Source organism: Chiloscyllium plagiosum, chromosome 19 (genome assembly GCF_004010195.1).
Source record: "Chiloscyllium plagiosum isolate BGI_BamShark_2017 chromosome 19, ASM401019v2, whole genome shotgun sequence".
Classification (NCBI taxonomy): domain Eukaryota; kingdom Metazoa; phylum Chordata; class Chondrichthyes; order Orectolobiformes; family Hemiscylliidae; genus Chiloscyllium; species Chiloscyllium plagiosum.
The window spans coordinates 45,706,951-45,727,650 of record NC_057728.1 but is presented as its reverse complement, the minus strand read 5'-3'; the positions used below and the strand labels follow the sequence as shown (position 1 = coordinate 45,727,650).

The following is a 20,700-nucleotide window of genomic DNA, read 5'->3' as shown; positions in this document are numbered from 1 at the left end:
CCTGTACAGTTTGAATGCTTGACCCTTGAGTAAAAGAGAGAGGGTGGTCATGAAGGGTTTTTTTGGACTGGAAGCCTGTGACCAGTGGTGTCTCGCAAGGATTGGTGATGGGTCATTTGCTCTTGACATTTTTATGATTGATTTGTATTTATGAATATAGGAGGAATGGTTAGTAAGTTTGCAGATTACACCAAAGTTGGTGGTGTAGTGGACAGCTAAGATGATTATCTCAGACTATACTGGGACCTGAATCAAATGGGCCAAGGAGTATCAGATGGAGTTTAATTTAGATAAATGGGTGCTGCTTTTTAGTAGGGCAAATCAGGCAGAACTTATACACTTAATGGTAAGGTCCTGGGGAGTATTAGATAAACTGCTGTGCTTTTCCAGCACCACTAATCCAGAACCTGGGGAGTATTGCCAAACAAAGAGACATTTGAAGTCCAGGTTCATAAAAGTGGTGTCGCTGATAGACAAGGAAGTGAAGACGGCGTTTTGTACACTTGCCTTTATTGGTCAGTGCAGAGTATAGGAATTGGGAGGTCATGTTGCGGCTGTACAGGACTCTGGTTAGGCTGCTCTTGGAATACTGTGTTCAATTCTAGTCTCCCTGCTATAGGGAGGATGTTGTGAAACTTGAAATGTTTAAGAAGAAAAGTACAAGGATGTTGCCAGGGTGAAGGGTGGAGCTATAGGGAGAGGCTGAATAGAATGGGGCTATTTTCAATTAGATTAAATTCACTACAGTATGGAAGCAGGCCCTTCGGCCCAACAAGTCCACATCAACCCTGAAGGATCAGACGCTGAGGGGTGACCTAACATAAGTTTATAAAATCATGAAGGACATGGATAGGGTGAATAGTCAAGGTTTTTTCCCCACGATAGAGGAGTCTAACATTAAATGGCATAGGTTTAAGGTGAGAGGGGAAAGATTTAAAAGACACCTGGGGGGCAACTTTTTACACACTGGGTAGTGCATGTATGGAATGAGCTGCCAAAGGTGGTGGTGAAGGCTAGTACAACTACAACATTTAAAAGGCATCTGGATGGATATATGAACAGGAAGGGCTCAAAAAGGTATGGTCCAAATGCTGGCAAATGGGGCTAGATTAATGTAGAATATCTATTCAGCATGGACGAGTTGGACCAAATAGTCTGTTTCCATGCTGTACGTTTCTATTACTGTTGATCTGTAAATAGCTTACCAGAGCTCACTGCCAATGTTTATGTGACAATAATGCCAATTCAACTCAACTAAATTAATTCAATTCACACCTAACAGTTACCATGCCTATAGAATATCATCACTACATTGGGAATGGGATCTTAAAATGCAAGAAGTATTTAAAAAAAAGAAACTTTCAGTAATTTTAAACTACTATAAACCATGGAAATGTTTAAAAGATTTAAAAATACTCACAAACAGTATTTGTTGTGTTATTGCTATTTTAATTAAATACAACTAGTTTAAACGAAGACAGTTACATTTTAGATTTGGGTGCAGAAACAACGATCTTCACCGGTGTACCAACATTTTTTTTGTCTTTGGTTGATAAAGTAGGTCTAAAGCGTTACAGACGAACACAGTTTTAAGAAGCTATTAACTAACTTGTAACGCTTAGCAGCCAAGCGCTGGCAAAAAACTACCAACTGACAGGAACGTGCAAGACTTAAGTTGTTTTGAGGTTGAGGCGTTCTGTTTTTTTCTCAACTTTCAAAAGCACGTAAATATTCCGAACGTGTGGAAATAACGTTGCGGAGATATCTGGGGGCAAACAAGTTAATGGGGAAACCCTACTGTAATATATCTATCACTTGATGAGGTGGAGCTAATGAAGATATTGTTTGGGTTGAAGAGGCAATATCGTCAGAGAGCAATGCAGAGTTGGGACGGGGAGGGAAGTTTTCATCCTGCAGGGAGTTGGTGAGTTTTTAAAAACTTTATTTTTTCAAAAAAAGCTTCCACATGATTTCATCTCGCTTCAGGTTTGTATTTGTGTTTTGGGAGAGCGGTGGGAATGGGGCTCGGTTATACATTTTTTTCACTGATGAGTGGCTCCTAACAAAAGTGTCTGCGGCTGTTTTTTTGCAGATCTCACCCCCCACCGCCAAACCCCACTGTTAAGTGTGAAGCCGGGCGATGGGTTCCCCGGAGGGTGCCGAACTCTCGGTGTGGGTATGCCAGGAGGAGAAGGTGGTGTGCGGCCTGACCAAGAGGACCAGCTGCGCCCAGGTGGTGAGAGCGCTGCTGCGGGATCACCTCGCCCACGCCGGGGACACCAGGCTGCTGCACGCCCCGCCCAGGGATTACTGCCTGGCCGAGAAGTGGAGGGGCTTCGAGAGGCTGCTGCCGCCCGCCACCAAGCTGCTCAGGCTCTGGCTGGCCTGGGGCCCGGAGCGGCGCAACGTGCGCTTCGTCCTGGTCAAGTGGGACGCCCGGCTGCCGCTGCCGGGCCTCCGCAGCGCCGAGGCCAAGGTGGTGCCCAGCAGCAACGGCGGCGGCGGCGGCGGGGGTCAGCCGGCAGAGAGACGCCCGGCCGCCCGCTCCGTGCGGGACCTGCCGCGGGACAAGCAGAGGAGGATGGTGAGGAAGGCCTTCAGGAAGCTGGCCAAGATGAAGAGGCTGAGGCAGGGCCGGGAGCGCATGGAGACCCTGGCGCACCTGATCGTCTCGCAGGACCACACCATCCGCCAGCAGCTGAGCCGGCTGCGGGAGCTGGACGGCGACATCGAGCGGTTCGAGGGCCGCCTGCACTCGGAGCGGGTGCAGAGCGACGGCCAGAACTACGTGCAGGAGACCTACCTGGTGGAGGGCGGGCAGCTCCAGGAGTACATCGAGAGGAGCGAGGCGGTTGGCCAGCTCGAGGAGGAGCTCGAGCGACGTCGCGACACCCTCCAGAGGTTGAGCGAGGAGCTCGAGCTCGAGCAGCTGTGGCACGCCGACAGCGGCCTCGAGCGGCCGGAGGAGGACGGCGGCGGCGGCGACGACGACGACCTCAGGCTGCAGGGCGAGTTGGAGAGGAGCGCGTGGCGCGCGCAGCAGCTCGGTCGGAGTCTCGCGGACGTGCAGCAGAGCCTGCAGCAGCAAGAAGCTGAGCTGCGCGAGAAGGCGGAGGAATACGAGCGCCTCGCCCGGCAGCTGGAGCGCCTGAGCCTCGACGAGGAGGCGGCGGCGGTTGTGGCGGAGGACAGCGGCGGTGAAGCGCCCGGGCTGTGCCAGGGCTCGGCCGAGGGACTCGTCAAATGTCCGCCTGAGAGCGGCTTCGCCTCTTCGGAGGTGAACGACACCGACTCGGACACGGGGATCAGCTCCACCCACAGCCAGGACTCCGAACCGCCCTGTGTCGGAGTGTTTCCCACCCCGCAAAACTATCTCTGAATTGTCCTATGGTTAGATTCTGTTACCTCATGAATGCATCAGGAGGGACAGTAATACTCCTGGGACACGACGCGTGAAAGCTCCTGCATATCTTTTAGATATTAGGTGCGTCTTTTCAGAAGAAATGCCGAGAGTATGTGACTTAAAACTAAACGCAGTCCAGAAATTTGTACCGTTCTGTCTTGATGGGATGAGAGACTTGTCCAACTGCAAACCGTTAATAGTATTCTGAAACCATCATTGCTGGGAAAGTATTCTGAAACCCTATTGTTAACTTGGTATAGTTAATAAAGTACAAGCTTTCTGGTTCCACACCGCTGTCCCCAGAGATTAGACAAGATTCCTAAACACTGGACAATTCCTGAACAAATTCTTCCCACACTTTTACGTTCAAAACAAACACACAAATCCACTGCTAGTAAAAGTTTCACATGTAAAGAACACAATTCATTCTGTTATCAAAGTAATTAGCCAACACCATTGCAGAGTTAGTGCATAAAACCCTCTGCAGTTATCCCCATTCAGATCGTCTGACATACAACAGACTGAGAAGATTGCTCTCTGAACGCACTTTTTCTTAATTGTGTAAGATGTCGCAAATGCAAATCAGGGAATCTCTGATCGTTTAGGATGATAATAGTTTGAAGATTAATCTACAACCAGTACATCGTTCCTAACTGCACAGTTTCTTCTGACACACTTTATCTTGGGCAAACACATTCAGAGGATAATGTAAGTTCACTAATACAGTACAAAATACTTTACAATATATCAGCTAACTAATATTGCAGCCCTTTTCTGATATTAGTCAGAATAAACTAAACGATTTATATTAACATGCTGACTTATTTTTGGTTAGGCACCAAAAATGAACAATAAGTTGCTAAGACTCATTTTGTTGAACAATTTAACAAATTGGCATTTATTAAAGTGGAACAAGGTAATAGTTTTGCACTACATGTATGGACTGCAATATGTGTTGACAGGATTTTCCAGAACAAAATAAAAATGAACAATGGATTTCTGTACAAACATGGATTTTATGTCCACATCAGAAAGTGAAATAGTGTGTAGAACATGTAATAACACACCAATAATAATTTTATTGGTTTAAATGGGGCTATTTTCCATTTTTATAGTATTAATATCCAAAGTAAAACTGCTGCATCTTTACCACCTGAGCACAAAGGACCAATTGAGCTGAGAGCAGAAAGCAAAAGTCAGCAAAACTGCATGCTAGTAAGAAACTAGGACAGCTTTCCTCCAGTTGGAATCAGTTTACCTCAAATCCTTTCTTCCTGTAAATATCATGCAATTGTGTCAACCAGACGTTCCTTTGCTCATACCACCCAGGTGATGTTTAATAGGCTATTGAAGATGAAACAAGAGATTTCTGTCTTAATTGATTTCAGAAGTAATTTTTAAATATGTCCCAATTGTGACTATATCCATTGTATGCTATTATGGTCTTAGGTATGTAGCAATTTGTAGGCTCAAGTAGTTTCATTCCTTACGAATACCTATCTTCACAGTACCTTTTCCTGGATGAGCTGCAACCAACATTAAAGAGTCCCACCAGTCTTTCAAGAATGCAGAGGAGCAGCCACACAATGAACTCAAGTACTCTCCTGGACATCTAACCAGTTTTCAGTGTTTTTGGGCTCCAGTCAGCAAGGTTGTCTGAGGTGGAGTATAAACCCAAGACTGTGACTGATAGACAACAACACTGCCACTGCAGCAGTGAATCTGGATGATAGTGTTGCAAGTGAAGTCAGCATTTTATTTGGAGATCATGTTCTAGTCTCCACTGGCCAGGGTTGAATTGAATAGCAGTCAAATCTTTCAGTTTTACTTTGGAACCATGCTTCTATTAGTCAAAGACTGAATTCTCCAAACTGTGAGTAATTATTCAGATTTTCTATGTATACTGATATAAAAGTGATCATATGTTTTAGATGTCAGCATTGCTGTTAAAAACCAGCGTTTATTTCCCATCCTTAATTGCCTATGAACGAAAGTGGTAGTGAGCCACTTTCTTGACAATGACTTACCAGGTCATTTTAAAGGACAATGAAGAACCAAGCATCCTGCAGTGGTATTGGGTCACATGTAGACCATACCAAGAATGGAGAGTAGATTTCCTAAAATACATTAATGAGTCATGGGTTGCTATGCTAATCCAATCATTTTCAGGTGCTATCTTATCCTAAGTTTATTTAATTGCGTTTAAATCCCCAGCTGTATATTTGGCTGCAAGAACTTAGCCTGACAGTTTGTTTGAAGTTGATCAATCTTCTGATATGTTTAACGATACTAGTTCCCTGGCACTTAAGAGTTCAGTCGAAAGATTGATGGCTCAACATGCTAAGTTAGGTATTTAATGTCCTTCAGTGCATGTGTAAGGGTGTGTTTTGCAGAATTAGCTTAAAATGTAGGTAACAACACAAATTAAGCAAATGAAATTTGTTTCATTTGCCTTACTACTTGCAATCTACAGCCTCTGAAAGTTGAAGTTCAGTATCATATAATGGTTAAAAACAAAATATTAGGGATGCTGGAAGTCTGAAATAAAAACAGAGAATGCCAAAGGCACTTCGCAGACATGGCATCAAATGGAGAGAGAAATGGTGCACATTTTGAGTCCAAAGACTCCTCTTCCATTCCAGAGGAGAATCTTTGAACTCAAAATGTTGGCTCTGTTTCTCTCTCCACAGATGCTGCCAGACTACTGAGTTTCTTGATCATTTTGTATTTACTTCACATGAAGATTACTTGCATTATACTTATGCTTTCAGTGTTGCACTGTTTGGCCTTCACTTACATGTCTCAATTTAACAAAAAAACTACACCAGCAACCTTTGTGAATGATATTACTGCACTAAAAGTCACCTTATTATTAATTGTCAAAAATATAGAGCTCACATTATGAACGAGATCAACACACGTCTCCTTTGTCAACGGCTGATTGACATTTATCTTGACAACCTAATTTCACCAACTATTTTCAGTAAACAGCATGTTGTAAGTGTGGTGTCAGAAAATGCAAGGAGAGCATAAACTAGCAAATTACAGTAAATGTGATTTTAAACATGTTGCCAGTTTTCATAACTGCATTAACTGAATTGTTAAGTTACTCCCCATCTATATTGTACAATAGGAAGAATGCATTGTTTATTTTTCATTGGCCTCCTGGTTTACTTCCAAGTAATTGTGCATGAGATGTGCCAATAATTGAATCAGTGGTGATGCAACAGTCAAGTCTATAGAGTGTTTCCACATTGGACATGATAAATCATATATTCAACAATACACTTGAGTTCTTTTTTATGATCTCTTTCTACTCGAGATGAAATTTTGTCATACTTAATAATTGTGGTTTATGAAAATTTTCAGCGCAACAATTAACATAGATGGCCAGTGTGTTCTGGTATGTCTCAACTTATTTGGTCTTGATTGTCAATAAATCATTTTCAAGAATAACATGGCAAAAATCCAACGTGACAACATAAGGTTTAAATAAGCTTCATATGCAGTGGACTTCAAAGAGATGGAATGTGCATTGTACGTGTCAAATAGGTTTTTCAGTAATGTCATAAAGAACAAACTATAGCAAATTCCAGAATGTCTATTGTACTAGCTTGTTACTAGTGCTTGTTCTTCCAGTTGACATGAAACTTGCACTTCAAATGCATATTTGAATTTTGAATTTTTCTGTAATGTACAGCTGGGTAAGCCTGAATTTTGATCAAATTATTGTGCATTAAACTTAAAATGATAATTGTCTTTTTTCAAAATCAAAAGTTTATTACCCTAACCCTAAAGTTTCTTTAACAAATTTCTGGTTCATCTTAACAACTTCCTGCACCTAATATATTTGCTCATTGACATGTTGCAGAAAAGGTAATAGGAAATTCATCACCTTGCTTCACATTCTGTGCCAACAGAGTAAGATAACAGATAATAAAATGGAAAGGTCATTAATGATGTTAATTATATATTTTTTGAAAGCTTCCTTAGAGTGTTTTCATGTTCCACCCTGTGAAGAAATCAATTTGTAATTAGTATGACTTTGTTTTAAAAGTTAATCAAACTTTTTGTATTCTGTCATTTCATGGAAATGTTACTTCCTTTTATACTTTTGTGATCAGTTTATTGAGATTTTCTTTGTACACTTCTTGTGTAATTATCGTGTTGACTAAACAAAAATAAATGCGTTCAAACAGATAAAGCATGATTATCAACTGTCTTTTCAATAATGTACAATTTAATGGTTCTATTATAATCTTTCATTGATTTATACCTTTATTAGAAAGATGATTGTTCACATCCATTTGTTCTAAACTGTGAAATGGCAGCTGAGTAAATCATCGCTTATTGAAAGATTCATTTTGTTATCCTGCTACTAAAGAACAAAGCATAGTACAAGATAGGAACAGGCTCTTTGGCCCACAAAGCCTATGCCAACTCATGACATCTTTCTAAATTGCGTTTCACAGAAATTCTGCATAACAAGAAAATGAAATAACCAGGAAATATACTTGAGAAGAAAACAAATTGCTGATTGAACTTTATTCCTTTTGCAACATTATTGTTCACAACTAAATGTCTAAAATTAAAAATTTAATAATATGGTCATCTACTTACTGTTTGTTGAGTCATACGTACAAACTGGCTGCCATATTTTGTGCATTAGCACAATGACTTATTGTAGGCAAAATCAATCACAAAACCATTAATTCAAAGCATATTTTTGAATTGATTGGAATTAAAAAGTGCTTCATTGTTTTATTTAAACAATTTCTAACCTTGTTTATATTTTTAAAATAAACAAAACACTTATTGTCCCCACATTTTTTAAAGCACATTGATTTCAATAATGCAATATCAAGAATTATGTGGAAACCATGACTCTGTCATCGCAAAATATGATTTATTTGGGATTTGTGAAATGATTGATTTTTAGTCACATAGAAACTTAATAAAGGACTTCATAGCACAGCAATTTCAAAATGTGGGTGTTTTTATAGTTGTGCATGTAATAACTAGAAGCAAAATAACTCAGAAGATGTGGAATATATTTTTGGTTAGCTTTCTATTGCATTAAAAAACATGACTGACGGAAAGTGAACAATATTTTTGTTTTATATTGCAAACAATTTTCAATCTTGCATGTGGAGATCATTGATTATTATTGCCTTAACACAAAACCGATTCATGCAATTATTTATCATATAGACTATAAGTAAACTTGTACGTAAACAAAAAATAAGATTGTTAATTTAACTTATTGGTCTTATTTTTCAATGTTCAATTGTCATCCAAAATTGGAAATGCGCAACTAGAATTATGAAGTGTTGCGCATCATGATGTTTCATTTGTGTCACACCTCAAATTATGCTTTGTTCCATGTGAGGGACTGGATGGATGGACGTTTTCTCTAATTTAAATATAAGGAAGCCATTGACTTTGGTTCTCAATATAAAATCCTACACTAACCACTGAAATCACTGCTCTCCCAACAGCTACCTAAGTTGAACCAAACTGTTCACAAGCTTGATGTATTTTATACAGAGATGAGCTTCCAATCATATTTCCTCACCAACCACAGAATGCCTGACCCCTAATATGATCATCCAACTCTGCTGCTGTTGCAACTTATCTTCTGGTTACCTGTGGCTCCACTATTACAACGCAGTTCTGAAAGGCATCCCACATTCTTCTTATCATTAATTTGAACTAATTCAAAACTCTGCTGCTTTTGCTTCATTCATATGGAGTCCTGTTAAACCATTACAACTGTGTTTGTTGGCTTATACTGGCTTCTGGTTAAAAAAAAACTCAGTTATCAAATTCATATAGTCAAACCCACCCATGGTCTTGCCCTCACCATCTCTGAAGCCTTTTCCAATCCTCCAAGATAAATGTACTCCAACCTCTTCAGAAACAACAAAATTTATTACTTCATTGTTGGTGACAATGCTTTTACCTGTCTTGACAATACTGGAATTATTTCCTTTAGCCTCTCCACTTTGGTTCCTCTTTATATTCTTTTTCGAGATTACTTATATATACCCCTAGACCAATTTTGCAGAAGTGGGTTTGGTGGACGAAAGATCCATCAGCCTACAGAAGGTAGAAAACTAATAAGGTTCACTGGCAATTTATTTGAGGTCAATTAAGGGAGGCTGACTGAAGTTTTCCAGTCAGCATTCAGGGTCATATTGGTGAGAGTCCCAAGTGACCATATTTCTAAAGATTCCAATGCAAAGGTTGAAATTTCTCTGTTACAGTATAGTATTTCTTTTGCTGATAAAAATTTAATATTTGATTGCAAGTTATGTTATCTAGATTAGATTCACTACAGTGTGGAAACAGGCTCTTCGGCCCAACAAGTCCACACCGACCCTCCGAAGAGCAACCCACACAGACCCATTCCCCTATATTTACCCCTGACTAATGCACCTAACACTACAATCTAGCATAGCCAATTCACCTAACCTGCACATCTTTGGACTGTGGGACGAAACTGGAGCACCCAGAGGAAACCCATGCAGATACAGGGAGAATGTGCAAACTCCAAACAGACGGTTGCCCGAGGCAGGAATTGAACCCAGGTCCCTGGCGCTGTGAGGCAGCAGTGCTAACCACTGAGCCACCATGCCACCATTATTTTCAGCAAAACTATTCTTTAAACAAAATATGCTTTCAAATACCTAATTTAACAGCTTGCACATTAGAGATGGGCTGAGTGATTACAACAGCCATTCATGTTGCATCTCCAATGCTTTCATTGTCAATTTAGCTGCATTGTTTTCCACTGTAGGAAAGACACCCAATGCTGATATTAAAAAAAATGCCTAATCAAGGCTTAAAATACGTTTAAAAGTTCTCTGCTTTTCAATTGCCTCCCATTTGAAATGACCCTGTGTTCTTTCTTCTTTGGTCTTATTAATATGTATCATTAATTTAGTGCTCAGGTCTGGTACTATTCTGTTCTTTGTTTATTCTCTTTCTCATTCATTAATAAACATGCATAATTGTAATACACAAAATCTTGCAATGCTAGTTCCATTTCAAAATATATCTTGAGGGCAACAATGTAATACTTGTTCCTTTTTTGCCATTGTAGGCCTGAAGAGGAGGAAGGCTGCCAGCAATGTTCTGTGCCAAGAGCAAGCCAACCCTTCACAGTGTTCTCTAAGCACCAGCACAGCTACACACATACCACAGGAGCTAAAGCAGTAGTGCCATGAGTTACAGTGCATACATTAGAAGGAACAAATAGCAGAAAGAGCAGTCTGACAATCAGAAAACCACAGGTTGGCTATTGACAATCACTGCTTTCGGAAATGAAACCATGCAGTGGAATTAAACAACATTTGGATGACTTCCAACTTTTTTTATGATTTTTGAAAGAACTTTTTTATCTATCTGCAAAACAGGTTCTTGCTAATTTAAAAGCTTGCAACAAAATCACTTTCTCAACATATAACTTCCATAATTTCATTTTTTTTGCCCCCAAGCGGAGTGGTGTGCATGCTGTTTAATCTCATGAGAGTAAGAGACAGCCATTCTAGTTTAAATGAGTGACCATCCTTACACAATGGAAGATTAATAAGTATTCATTCACAATCATCTTCCATATATTGAGTTTAATTTTTTCTGTCCAGGGTGAACAGGGCAGGACAGGCAAGTTGGAAATCATTGTTTTTTGTGCTGAACAATCCTTAAATAAAGAGTTGTTAGACTTCTCCAGATAGCTGTTAATGTTCACATTTAATTAAGTGTTTGTTTATGACTCAAGACTGAAGCTCAAGATGCCAAAAGTTGCAAGAATTGACACCACTTTAATAGTTTGTGTCCAACGTTTAAAATATTGACTACACATTCATAATATACAATACTGAGACTTGGCATATATTCATTGCTCATAACCTGATATTTAAGTCACAACTTTTGAGGTGCACTTTTAAAGTCAATATATATAATTTTTTCAGCCTGTTAAAGTGAAATTATATTAATATTCAGAACTTATTCAGTCCTGAAGAATGGTCATTGGCCTCAAACGTTAATTCTGCTTTCTTTCCACAGATGCTGTCTGACCTACTGAGGTTTTCCAGCAATTTCTGATTTTGTTTCTGTTTACCAGCATCTACTGAACTTTTGGTCTTTTATTCCACATTTTTATTGGCAAAATTCTACATCGACGATGCCAATCATGCTGTATTTTTGAGTCTCACCACGAAAGCACTGTTTCACTAGTTTCTCCATGTTTAACATGTTCTGCATTGCTTGTTCTCTAACACATTGATTGGGTTACGCTGTTTTTTTTATTAGCTCCACTTTAAATAGCTGCTTTTTTTACAACAGCTATTTTTGACTGCACATTAAATTTTATTCTTTATCTCAAGTTTAATACCCATGTTATTGTAATTTAACAGGTGTTCTAAGATGTGTCTTCACTTTTATTTGGCAAGTTCATAAGAATACAACTTTTCAATACTGTACAAATTTTGACGCTCCAAAATTTCATAATATATTAAGTGCTGTGTTTCATATGTATGTTCTCTGTGTTACATTTTCTTCCTGTAATGCTCTTCTCATTGCATTTTCCTTGTTGCATTTTATACGTCTGTGAAAAAAAGTAAATGTATCCTGTCACATTAAATTAGTCACCGAGGGATCATGTATCCTGTGCAACATAGCATAGTACTCATTGTTATAAAACATCTTCCAGGTTAACATAAGCAATTTATCAAGGATCAGAACCATGTTTGGCCTTGCATCAGCTAGTTTAATAAATGTGTGACTTTGTAGACCAAAGTTTTTCCTAATTATATTAACTTACCACATAATGATAAATATTTTACATCCCAACTTGATTATTTTTCTGTGTCACTTAATTATGGTTTCTGTCAGTAGTAAATAATTATTTTAATACTCAATTGAAGAATGCAGTCACCACTGAGAAGCAAAGATGATGCATATCTTAAACAAACTTTCTATATGGATAGATCATTAAAAATGCATAAGAGCATTTTCTGTTGTGTCTGCTTCAGCAAGATTAAAGGTTTTGTTTTTAATAAATAATCAGTTTAGCAATGAATATAGGTGTGACTGTGTTTGTGACAGCGTTCCAGCATCTGAGTCAAAAGATGAGAGTTCTTAGTTGCACTTGAAACTGCACATACAGATGACTTATGAAGACTTTATCCAGTAAGAGACATTGTATCTTGGTACATGTAACAATAATAATAATTAATAATAAGAAGAAGACCAACAAATGTGGAACATAGCCCTGCCTCTGAGTCAGAAGCTCTGAGTTCGATCCCATTCCAGGAATTGATATCCAAGGATGATTCTGAACGTCTGATTATCAACCAGCAAATCCTTGCAGCGGATACTAACTGCATCTGATTAAAACAGGAGAGCTAGTTAACGATGTGATGATTGGTTAGACTGATGCTGATGATGTATTATCCTTTAACAAAGCACTGAATTTATGTTATGATCTCAATAGAGACCAGTTTTTTTTTTAAAGTAGACAAAAGGTGAGATCCAAGGTGGATATTAAGAGAAGGAAGCTACAAAACTCCATGTTTTTGAACAAACAAGGGTTTACAATGATAGTACAGTAATGCAGTGTACTATACATGTATATGTACAACTTATTTCTTGCATCCAGAATTAATATTATCCAGTATGAATAATTTACCATGACTAAACACCCTGATGATAAAGTCACTATCGTCCTACCTGATCATAGGGCTGCTGTCTCATTAGAGAGAGATAACTGATGATTGTTTAACTCGAGGGTCACAATTCCTAAGACAAGAGGAAAGGTTGAGAGCCTACATCAAACAGCAAATGCTAGCACATGGATCACGCAGATCAGTGCAACATAGAGATTCTGTCTCTGTCTCTTCTCTAATTCACTATGACTCCAAACTGCTTTACCATCACTGTTGAACTATCCTCAGTGTCCAATTGAAATCTTGGCAATATGCCCTGCCCCTGTCGCTGGGTGGAATTGAATGTTGCCTCCTAATTATTCTTGGAACTCCATAGATGTTACATTCTGTCAGAATGCTGGAAATAGATTTCCTCATTAGCTGTATTGAAATGGCTTGACTAGAGTTATGACTTATTCTGGAGTCTTGAGTCCTATTAGTTCAATGTTGGCAGGACCCATAGCTTTTGAGATATATGGAGCGTTCAGCAACTTCATGATGTCACGTGCAGTGAATCCAACTGATTGAAGACTGTCATTTGTGATGCTGGGGATTTCAGGAGTAGGCTGATGTAGATCATCCACTCAGCACTTCTGTCTGAATATGCATTCAAATTATTCAGCCTTATTGGAATATTTCAATTGGAGCGGTAAGGTACAAGGACGTGTTATTGCAAATAAGTGTGATGATACTATGCCTTTAAGAGGTGTATTTTGTCCTTTATTTTAAGACATGTTTTGAGCCATAGGTGAAGAGCTATCTATTCAATGCCAATAAAGTAAACAGCTTCTGAGGCCTTGGGTTTTTTTTCAAAGTTGAAATAGTAGAAGTAGCATGAATGGGTGGAATTAGAATTCCACTGAACCAAGATTTTAGTTTAGCTTTCAGTGTTGGGGTTTGGAAGTTGGCTGTGGAAGCTGTCTCTTTCCCCCTGCTACAACTAAAAGGCTCGGTTCTCTCTCTCTCTGCCAGAATCTCATGTTAGACAATCTATTTTACTGAATTTGCCTTTGCCAAAAGGATGTTTATGGGATGTTACTGTATTGGAACAGTTGTATTTCGTAATTAAATAATCTATTATTCTGTTAAGTTTTCCAATAAAGTTCAAGTTACATCAATTCTTCTTTCTTTTGTTTGCATTTTACCTGAGGGTAAGAATAAAATGTGTTTTGGTTAAAGCTGAGTGGTGTGACCATTGAATTACATCTGAAACATCGCACCTTGCACATGCCTTTAAATCAGATAAAAGTCAGGGTCAAAGCTACCTCCTTGATATATTTGCAGGTAGGGTTTGGTCAGGTCCATAACATATTAGATGTTTTAATGGGCAAAATGGTGCATAACTTCCCAGGGCCTGTTGAGATGTATCTCAGGCTACTATGGGAGGCAATGAAGGAGATTGCTGGGACCCTGGCAGAGATATTTAAGACATCACTAGCCACAGGCAAAGCACTAGATGACTGGAGGAGAACTAATATGGTTACTTTGTTCAATAAAGACAGTTGTGATAGGCCTAGTAATTACAGACCAGTTAGTTTGACTTTAGTAATAGAGAAATTACTGGAAAGAAATGAGGGAGAATTTTGGACATTTGGAAAGGCAGAGATTGATCAAAGGTAATCAGCACTGACTTGTTAGAGGGAGACCCTGTCTGACTAATTTATTTTAGTCTTTTGAGTAAGTGATGGGAGTTGTGCAGTTTACATGGACTTCAGTCATGCTTTTGACAAGGTTCCACATGAAAAACTGGTCCAAAATGTAAGAGTCTATGGGATTCTAAGCAAGTTGTCAAACTGAATCTAAATTTGGCTTAGCAATAGGAGCCAAAGGATGACGGAGGAGATTGTTGCTATCATTGGAAGCCTGTGACCAGTGGTGTACCACAGGGGTAGGGGCTTGGACCTTTGCTGCTTTGTTATTTACATTAATGAATTGGATGTAAATTTAGAAGGTATAACTAATAAGTTTTCAAATGTCACTAAAATTGGTGGTGTTGTTAATAGTGAGGAGGATGATCTCAGGGTACAGTCTAATATTGATTAGCTGGTAAATTGGGCAGAGCAATAGCAGATGGAATTTAATCCTGTAAGTGAATGGTTTGTCCCTAGGCAGCACTGAGGAACACAGGGACCTTGGTTTACAAGTTCATTGATTCCTGAAGGTGTCAACACAGTTAGACACGGTATGAAGAAGGCATATCGGATGCTTGCCTGCATTAGTCAGGGCACAGAATATAAGAGCAAGGAAGTCTTGTTACAACTTTATAAAACATTGGTTAGGCCAAAGATGGAATATTGTTCAGTTATGATTAACACACTATCAGGAGGATAGCGATTGCACTAGCGAGTATGTTGAGAAGATTCACTAGGATGTTGCCTGGGATGAAAATTCCTGATTAGATTACCTACAGTGTGGAAACAGGCCCTTCAGCCCAACAAGTCCACACTGACCCGCCACCCACCCATACCCCTACACTTACCCCTTCACCTAACACTACGGGCAATTTAGCATGGCCAATTCACCTGACCTGCACATCTTTGGACTGTGGGAGGAAACCGGAGCACCCGGAGGAAACCCATGCAGACACAGGGAGAATGTGCAAACTCCACACGGTCAGTCGCCTGAGGCGGGAATTGAACCCAGGCGCTGGCGCTGTGAGGCAGCAGTGCTAACCACTGTGCCACCCATGATGAAGGGCTCTGGCCTGAAACATTGATTCTCCTGCTCCTCAGATGCTGCCTGACCTGCTTCTATTCGTGACTCAGTGTGGCAGGTTTGCTGGGCTTAGACCTGATCTCTTTGTTGTGGGATTGCTTGGCCCCAACAATTGATTACTGCTTCCACTGATTGACATTCATGTAATTCTGGAATGTAGCATTGCCAGATTGACACCTCATATTTAGTTATATCAGTTGCTGTCTTGGAATGTAGCCTCCTACGTTTTTTTATGAACAAGTGTTACAACTAGTCCTGAAGTGAGATTATCCAATTCATTATGATTCCAAATGGGATACCCTAAATTGTTAAGCTCCAGCGTAAGGAGAAAGAAATTAGCTTCATTCTTTTCATTCACACCCTCAGTTGGTCACAAAAAGATGCATTTTTAAAAAAACCTTTCTTAGTGGATAGCACTCTCCCAAACTAAGTGAATTTATGTTTACAAAATCATCAATTTACCAATCAACTGAGATTATTAGTTGTAAAACATGAGAAGAAATCCTAACACAGCAGTTATATTAGGAGTAGGAAGTGAGTTCACAAAGCTACAATGTTAAAAAAAGATTTGGATCCATTTCTGAGTTGCTTGTGAAGTGTAAGTAGTTGAACAGCCGTTAAAGTAAATATTATCTGTATTGTTGACATTGGTAGTTAAGCAGTCAATCTCACAATTCTTAGGTATACAAGTTGATTAAATTCCTTTGCCCTGATTCCTTTTGACACTGACAGTCTGGAAACACTCAAAGTTTGTCACTTTTTTCTTTTTTCTTACCTGCAGTGCATGGCTTTTTAATGGCTGTTCTCAAAGCTGTGAAATTCACAACACACTAGGACATCAGGGCACTAAACAGGTGAGGGGAAGGCCTAGGGGTATTATCGCTGGACTGTTTATCCAGAAATTCAGATAACATTCAGGGGACTTAGGTTCAAATCCCATCACCGCAGAAAGTGGAACTTGAATTAAATAAATATCTGGAATTAAGAATCTAATGATGACCGATTATCGGGAAAAACCCATCTGGTTCATTAATGCCCTTGAGGGAAGGAAACTACCATCCTTACCTGGTCTGGTCTGGCCAACATCTGACTCCAAATCCACAGTAATGTGGTTGACTCCTAGCTGCCCTCTGGGTAATAAATGCTACTTAGCCAGCAATGCCCATATCCTGAGAATGAATATAGAAAAAGAGCACAATTGCAGCTTGGTTTTAATACTAGTGTATTGTTCATGTCTGGTGGGTGAAACTCTAACATAAGTGGAGGAGATGGTGATCTACTGTGAATGGGTTGGATAGTCAGCCTCTCAATACCTCCTCCTCTTTAGTATTTCTGTTTGAAGCTTTCCTGACTCTACAAGTCTGACATTCTATTGTTCCATTCAGAACTCTACCAGTTATTTGCTGAATTTACAACTGCAGTAATTATTTTGGTTGGAGCAATTGTCTTTTAAAATATGGATGTTGGAATTAAAAATTCAATATGTCCACAAATGAATGGGGTTATGATCTGTGATCATGACGATGGGAACAGTAGAGTTGGGGATATGCTGGGCCATGAAGTTACAGATAGTGATAGAGTACAATTCTGCTGCTTGTGATGACTCACAGTGCCTCATGAGTGTCCAGTTTGAGTTCCTGGATCTGTTTAAGGTTTATCTCATCTAGCATGGTAGTAGTGTCTCATAGCATGGAAGAGGACATCACCTATGTGAAGATGGGGGTATATATATAATGACATTGCAGTGGAAGTTTTTTGAACTTTTGTAACTTTTAGCATTGAATAGAACAGCTGAGAAGTAAACACACGGTTATCCACTCATATTATAGGGATAAAGATAAAAAGAAAATAGCTAAATAAAAAAAGCTTACATCCTACATATATTAGAACAAAAATAAAGTGCATTGACAGGTTCCATGGTGAATGTGTTAAACAGTTCTTAAGACTAAGTATAGGAATAAGAAATTCAAGCAGAAAAAGTTCAGATTATTTAAACATTTCAACTGCTGAATTTGTGACCCAAAAGCTTTAACCCACAAACATGGGATTGTAGATATATTATAGCTATCTTGGCCAATGTTGAAGGCTGAAAATTGCTTCAGACTCCTTTCTATTACATGTGAAAATAGTTTATGAAACTGGAAAACCAACTGTTGTGGAGCAGAGAAGATTTATTGCATTGTGTTGAAATTTACTAAATACACCCACAGTCATTTGATGTTCAGCCAAAAAAACATTCAACCTGGCAGAGTTTGAAATTCCAGCCCAACAAGTAGCTGTAAGGATCATTATCAACTTCATACGATAAATGTTTCTTTACAATGTTACAACAAATTTCAATTCATTACAATAAAAATGATAAAGATTTACTAAATGTGATGCCACAGTGGGTCACGCATTCGCTGTGTTTCAGAACAGCAATTAATTGTGGCTTTCCAATCTTGTAGTATTGACCATGATGAAGGAGTGTAAGCAAATAGCAAGGCAGGCTTAAGAAATGACTAATTCATGCATATATGCATTCACTAAATTAGTAGGACTTTGCTTGCAGTTTAACCGCAGTGTAATGAGCACAGAAGGTGTTGTGGTTTGCCTCCAGCTTTAAGCAGATCTGCAGATCAAAGAGCTCCATCCAAGGTAGCTAAAAAATATCTGTTGTGGGGATACTTGGAGCAGATGAGGTTTCCAGGATCTCACAAGGAAAGTTACAGCTTTTCCTCCCAGCAAGCCAGCAGGCAACCTAGGTCTGCCCAACCTTTCCCTATTGGATGATGCTGCAGTCCACAATGGGTATGAAATAGGTGGCAGCCCAGAGATAGATTCCAGGCATTAAAATACCTACATCTGGAGATTAACAAGTGTTTTGCACACTCACCCCTCTATCCATTTTATCTGAAAACTGTTTGTGATTTGAAATATATCCACCAGCTCCAGGAAGGGGATAACTCTGCCTTTGGAGATTATTCAACATTGCTCTTTGTCCAGAATATAACATTATATGAAACTACATAAACTTATGCAGTGCCATATTTCTATCTTGTCAATCAACTTTACACACAACATTGAAATGACCCAAATAAAAGTGATAAATAACTGTCCCTGAGATTGTACTATGTCATTCCTTGTCCATCTCCATCTCTGGGAGAAAGTGAGGACTGCAGATGCTGGAGATCAGAGCTGAAAATGTGTTGCTGGAAAAGTGCAGCAGGTCAGGCAGCATCCAAGGAGTAGGAGAATCGACATTTCGGGCATGAGCCCTTCTTCAGGATTCCTGAAGAAGGGCTCATGCCTGAAACGTCGATTCTCCTGCTCCTTGGATGCTGCCTGATCTGCTGCGCTTTTCCAGCAACACATCTCCATCTCTGTACAGGCTTTCACATGTTTGACCAATTCATTCTTCTCTGTCCTGCTTAGTGAGCCTGGTCTTGTTTATTTTATTCTTACCTATCCAATCATAGCCAGCAATGGCTTACCCTCCCACTCCTATTATTCTATATCGGGAGTCACCATTCTCTTGTATCGACGGACATGCAGCCCTTTAGTGAAAAGGCATCAAACACCAAATCCACATTGACAAAAGTCAGCTGTACTTTTTTTTTATTTAACCTGTTCAGAGATGTTATTACACACCTCTGGAGCAGTGAGACTTGAACAGGCCCACACAGTCCAGGGGTAGAGACACTATCGTTGCGCCACAAGAGGACCCAGCAGTAATTTCCTATTTCTCCCATTTTTGCCCCCAACAACTTCAATGTTTCTCTTGATTTTTTTCATTTTTATTCCAACCCTTCCAATCATGGACTTAAATTGAGACTAATTGTTTGTAAACCTAGTATTCTTTTTAACCCTGATTTAGTCTTAATCTCACATCTTGTCATCAGGAAGACCAATTATTTTGCATCAGCAATAAAGCTCATCACCTCCCTGACTTTAGCCCATCCATTATGAAAACCAACATTCACATATATGTAGAATATAAGCTTTTTTTATTTAGCTATTTTATTTTTATTTTTATCCTTATAATATGAGTGGATAACTGTATGTTTACTTTTCAGCTGTTCTCTTCAATGCTAAAAGTTACAAAAGTTCTAAAGACCTCCACTGCAATGTCATTGTGGAGACATAGCCCCATCTTCACATGGGGACCCTGGGACCCTGGAGCTGGGAGGCAGCAGTGCTAACCACTGAACCACCTTTGCTGACATGTTATCTGAAGATACTGTCTGCCATCAGACAGGGAGGTACCAGCGGTGCAGTTGGATAGGGAGGGTTCAAAGTTTGTGCGAAGATTTGTAGCTCGGGTGCTCGTTGTTGTGGTTCTGTTCGCCGAGCTGGAAGTTTTTGTTGCAAACGTTTCGTCCCCTGGCTAGGCGACATCATCAGTGCTTGGGAGCCTCCTGCGAAGCGCTTCTTTCTCCTAGCAGCACTAGAATGCACACTCAGGAACAATGGACTGACAGAAGAGACACAACAAACAGTGAGACAAACTGTCGTACCTATGATAATAAGGAAAAGACAAACACATAACCTCAACACCAAGGAGAGGGAAGCACTGAAATCACTAAGAAACGATAAGAACATAATCATACTACCAGCAGATAAAGGCAGAATGACGGTCATCCTAGATAAATCTGATTACATCCAAAAAGCACAACAACTACTTGCAGATATCAACACCTACCAAATGAAGGAATTTGACCCCACACCACAACTCACCAATAGGATAAATAACACACTAAGGAATCTACAAAAAAACGGACAGATAACCAGAGCTGACCTACAAAGAATGAAACCGGAAAGCAACAACACCCCCAGATTCTATGGATTACCTAAAGTACACAAACCAGACATCCCACTCAGACCCATAGTATCACT

The 20,700-nt window shown here is 39.6% G+C and overlaps 1 protein-coding gene and 1 long non-coding RNA gene across 10 annotated transcripts in view; one reads left to right on the top strand and one right to left on the bottom strand.

Moving 5' to 3' along the window:
- LOC122559749 overlaps positions 1 to 2,861 on the bottom strand; it is a 41,495-nt gene extending 38,634 nt beyond the window's left edge. Inside the window, exon 1 of the long non-coding RNA XR_006314537.1 lies at positions 2,804 to 2,861. This is a non-coding gene — a long non-coding RNA (uncharacterized LOC122559749). The remainder of the gene's footprint in view (positions 1 to 2,803) is intronic.
- Positions 1 to 14,075, top strand: part of rassf9 (Ras association domain family member 9) — a 60,162-nt gene extending 46,087 nt beyond the window's left edge. For 4 of the 9 annotated variants that reach the window (XM_043709698.1, XM_043709695.1, XM_043709696.1 and 1 more), the window contains one exon: positions 2,093 to 7,157. In XM_043709698.1, the coding sequence (XP_043565633.1) occupies positions 2,141 to 3,379 (1,239 nt within the window). In that variant the 5' untranslated portion in view covers positions 2,093 to 2,140 and the 3' untranslated portion in view covers positions 3,380 to 7,157. Of the gene's footprint in view, positions 1 to 1,126; positions 7,158 to 10,508; positions 10,632 to 11,470 lie in introns of those variants that run through there. The other 5 variants (XR_006314535.1, XR_006314534.1, XR_006314536.1 and 2 more) reach the window with 5 other exon arrangements.
- The last annotated feature ends 6,625 nt before the right edge of the window (positions 14,076 to 20,700 follow it).